This window comes from Carlito syrichta, unplaced genomic scaffold, assembly GCF_000164805.1.
Source record: "Carlito syrichta isolate Samal-C Ts95f unplaced genomic scaffold, Tarsius_syrichta-2.0.1 Scaffold305212, whole genome shotgun sequence".
In the NCBI taxonomy this organism is placed as follows: Eukaryota; Metazoa; Chordata; class Mammalia; order Primates; family Tarsiidae; genus Carlito; species Carlito syrichta.
This window is the reverse complement of record NW_007249308.1, coordinates 20872-25566: the sequence shown is the minus strand read 5'-3', so window position 1 is coordinate 25566 and position 4695 is coordinate 20872. Positions and strand designations below refer to the sequence as shown.

General features: G+C 41.7%; 1 protein-coding gene across 1 annotated transcript in view; it reads left to right on the top strand.

The window, feature by feature from the left end:
• Window positions 1–4695, top strand: part of TMC5 (transmembrane channel like 5) — a gene marked incomplete at its 3' end in the record, with an annotated part of 30081 nt that overhangs the window by 7204 nt on the left and 18182 nt on the right. The window contains exon 5 of the mRNA XM_008061348.1: window positions 2469–2620. Coding sequence (XP_008059539.1) covers window positions 2469–2620 — 152 coding nt within the window. The remainder of the gene's footprint in view (window positions 1–2468; window positions 2621–4695) is intronic.

Below are 4695 nucleotides of genomic sequence, written 5' to 3'. Positions count from 1 at the left end.
AGGCGGGCCCCGACCCCGCGGGCTCAGGCAATCCACTCACCTCAGCCTCCCAAAGGCACGGGATTACAGGCTGAGCCACTGAGCCCAGTTTACAACTTTCTTTCACCTAACAATATGTGATGGGTATCTTTTCCTATTTTTTAAATTTTTTATTTATTTGTTTAATTTTTATTTATTTCTAAGAGGCAAAGTCTGCCCATTCTGGTCTCAAACTCCCAGCTCAAGTGATCTTTCTGCCTCAGAATGTATTTACCCAGCTCTCTAGTGAAGCATTTAACACCTGCCTTGTGAATTACCTTCTTCAAGGGATTTCCACTACTGAGATTTTGTAGAGCAGGGATTGAATAACTATAGCCTGAGGGCTATATCGAGCCTACCTTCTGTTTTCGGGCCCTCTGAGAACTGAGATTGTTTTTTACATCTTTAAGCGGTTGAACAAGAAGCAAAAAAAGAACATTTTGTGTAATGTGATAATTATATGAAATTCACAAGTCAGTGTCCATAAATAAAGTCCATTTGAAGCACAGCCACACCCATTTGTTTATGTGTTGTTTATGCTGTTTTCATAATACAGCTTAAGAGTTGAGTCACTGCCACAGAAGCCATGACCTAGAAAACCAAAGATATGTACTATATAGTTCTTTACAGAGGTGGCATGCACCTCTATGCACCTCTAGTCCCAGCTACTAAGGAGGCTGAGGCGGGAGGATCCCTCGAGCCCAGGAGTTTGAGTCCAGCCTGAGCAACATAGGGAGACTTCTTCGCTACAAGAAAAACAAAACCAAAAACAAAAAAAGTTTGATGATCCCTGAAGTAGAATGTTTAAGGTTCTTTCATTTGTCTTTTTTTCTTTCTCTTTAAAAATCTTTCCTTGAGCCGGGCTTGGTGGCTCAGCCTGTAATCCTGCGCCTTTGGGAGGCTGAGGTGAGTGGATTGCCTGAGCCCGCGGGTTCGAGACCTGCCTGGGCAACTTGGCGAGACCTCATCTCTATAATAAATCAAAAAATCAGCCATGCGTGGTAGCGCATGCCTGTAATTCCGGCTACTTGGAAGGCTGAGGCGGAAGGATCGCCGGAGCCCAGCAGGTCGAGGCTGCGGTGGCCGGGAGCGGCCACTGCACTCCAGTCTGGGTGACAGAGTGAGACCCCAACTCAAAAAGAAAAATCTTTCCTTGAGTAGATGCATTAAAATGGAATTACTGTGTAAATTTCTCCTTCTTTTTTTTCATTACTATGTATATTTTATATATTTGTATATAGGAAATACTTTATTATGAAAAATTTCAAACATGAAATTTACATGAAAAATACAGAGTAGTATAATAAATACCCATATATCCACTATGGAGATGTAAAATTGTCATATTTGTTTTCTTACTATTTTTGGAAGCATTTCTTAAACTAAATTACAGAACTGGGCATGGTAGCTCACACCTGTAATCTCAGCACTTTGGGAGGTTGAGGCAAAAGAATTGCCTGAGCCCAAGAGTTGGAATTCTCTCCAATAAATTAAAAAAAAAAAATTAGCTGGGGATTGTGGTGCACACCTGTAGTCCCAGCTATTTGGAAGGCTGAGGTGGAAGGATTACCTGAGCCCAGCATGTCAAGTCTGCGGTCGCCATGATTATGCCATTACACTCCAGCTTGGGCAACAGAGTGAGACTCTGACTCAAAAAAATTAAATAAGTACAAACATCAAAACATTGTATTCTTAACTTCTTTAACATGCGTCTCTGAAAATAAGGACCCTGTCTTGCAGTCACAAGACCATTATCATTCTTAACAAAATTTCAGAAATTAGTAAACATCATCAAAATCCAAACCATATTCAAATTTTTCCAGTTTTCCCCAAAGTGTCATTTTTAGCTTGCTTGTTCAGGATCCAGTAAAAAATCCAGACTTTGCATTCTGTTGTTTTTCCCCTTAAACCTTAATTAACCTAGACTAATCTCTCCAACCCAGTCCCCTTTTTTCCTGACACTGGCTTGTGGCAGAAACTGGGCTGGTTGTCCTGTTCTACCTTCTGGAATGGTCTGATTATCTCCTCATGGTCCCTTTAATGTGTTTGTCTAGTTTCTTATTTCCTGTGAACCAAAATGTAGACCTAAAGGTTCAACTTGTTCCCTAGGAAGCATGTTTGACCCTAGTGCTTACTAGGTGACAGAGACAAATAGCGCCTGACTGTCCTGCTCTTGGTGAAGTTTTGCTTGGTCACTGAGTCCAGGTGGTGACAGTCCAATGCCTCCATTATAAAGTTGTGTTAGTTTGGGATTCCTTTCCAAGTCCAAGAGCCTGGTAACAAAATGTCTAGGTTCTTGGTGGCCTCTGGTGCCTCATTCCTGGAAAACTAAATGTTTAAATGGACTGGGCCAAGCTTCTTGCGTTTAGAAGAGATCAACTCTGCTGACAACAGTCATTTACCGTTTTCTCAAGAGATTCATCTGACCTAGGGTTTGTTGTTGCTCTCAGGGCTATTTTAGGGACACAGTGATGTACTACGGCTTTTATACCAACTCTACGATCCAGCATGGGAACAGCAGAGCATCCTACAATATGCAGCTGGCCTATATCTTTACCATCAGTGCCTGCTTGATCACCTGCTTCTTCAGTTTGCTGTTCAGGTACCGAGTGTCTGCACTGCATGATTCTGAGGCCCATTTCAGATTCAGGCAAAAATCCAAGAAACTAAAAAATTACCCAGGAAACAGTTTCTCTGCAATTTTGACTTTCTATTGCTGTCCAATCATTCCTTGTCCTGCAACATAAAACATGAGTTTGGACAGAGGAAGAGTTTTTGTGTGCTTTTCAAGAAATGGGTTGGTCTTGGTTGAGCACAGTGGCTCGTGCCTGTCACTCTAGCACTTTGGGAGGCCAAGGAGGGAAGATTTCTTGAGCCCAGGAGTTTGAGACCAGCCTGGGCAACATAGTAAGACCTCGTCTCTACAAAAAATTAAAAAATTAGCTGGTTGTGATGGCATATGTCTGTAGTCCTGGTTACTCGGAAGTCTGAGGCAGGGGGATCGATCACGTGAGCCTGGGAGGTCAAGGCTGTGGTGAAACATGAATGCTACTGCATTCCAGACTGGGTGATAGAGTGAGACCTTGACTCAAAAAAGAAGGAAAGAGAAAGAAAGAAAGAAAGAAAGAAAGAAAGAAAGAAAGAAAGAAAGAAAGAAAGAAAGAAAGAAAGAAAAAGAAAGAAAGAAAGAAAGAAATTGTTTAGTCTATTGGTCAGTCTGAAAATAAGGATGTGATGACCCCGTTGCCGGAAAACAGAGAGACTGTGACACTTAAGCTAATTAGGAAGCAGTGTTTATTGGCACCAGCATGCATCAGCAAGCTAATGCTCTAAGGTTGAGCAACCTGGAGAAAGAAGAGAAGGGTTTTACATGTTAGTTTAGGTAATGGAGGGGTCAGGTTATATGGTTATACATTTTTTTGGGATTTGCAAGGTTGTGATGAGCAGAAACAGATTTTCAAAGACCAAGTTGTTTACAGGATATACATGACAAGCAGGAGTTGTAAACTGATAACTTCACAAAGAGAGGATGGGGGGTAAGGTTGTGAATCAATTACTATCTTGCATTTACAGGAAAGTGACTTTTGGCTCTCTGGTTTTTCTCATGTTCCATGTCTAGCAGGTTTGTAGATTGCAGGTTGATTTTTAAAAAGAATAATTTTAACTGTTTTCAGCCCCTCTCTGCCACAACCCAAGTAATGATTGGAAAGAAGAATATGGATGAACAACTGTCAGAGAGGAGGTTCAGGTAGAAAACACACATATGAAAAATGTTCACCTCTGTGTTGGTTTGCTAGGGCTGCTATAACAAAGTGCCACAGACTAGGGGGGCTTAAACAACAAAATTGTATTTTCTCATAGTCCTAGAGGCCAAAAGTCCAAGGTCAAGGTGTGAGTAAGGTTGATCTTAGGTCTCTTTGCCTGGCTTGCAGGTGGCTGCCTGCTTGTCCCTGGGTCTTTACCAGGTCTTTCCTCTGTATGTGTCTGTGTCCTAATCTCCTCTTCTTAGAAGGGCACCATTCATATGGAATTAGGACCCACTTTAATGACCTCATTTCTACCTTAATTACTACTATATAGATCCTATCTTTAAATTCAGTCACATTCTGAGGTACTGGGGGTTAGAATTTCAACATTTGAACTTTGAGGGGTACACAATTTATCCACTTACAACTTGACTGCCAATGCTAATTCAAACTAAAATGAGATTTCATTTTCTATCAAACCAAGAAATGTTTCTTAAATTGGATTTACTGAATGGTGGCAAATTTTGAAACAGCAGCATCCATTTTAGTCAGCGCTTGTTATGCTAAGTGCTTCCTGGACCTGAGATACCCCATGGTAATAACAGCTGCCTCTATCAAGTGTGAAAGGCTGAATAAACTTCCTGCAGCCTCCAAAAATGCCCTTATCCCTCAGGACCTGTGAATATGTTATTTTACATGGTGATATGATTAAATTGAGAATCTTAAATGAGAAGATTATCCTGGATTACCGGGAGGGGGTTGGGGGGGGTAAAGGAATCACAAGCATCCTTCTAAGAAGGAGGGAAGCCAGGTTCAGTGGCTCAGCCTGTAATCTTGTGCTTTGGGAGGCTGAGGTGAGAGGATTGCCTGAGCCCGCGGGTTCGAGACCCACCCGGGCAACTTGGCGAGACCTCATCTCTACAATAAATAA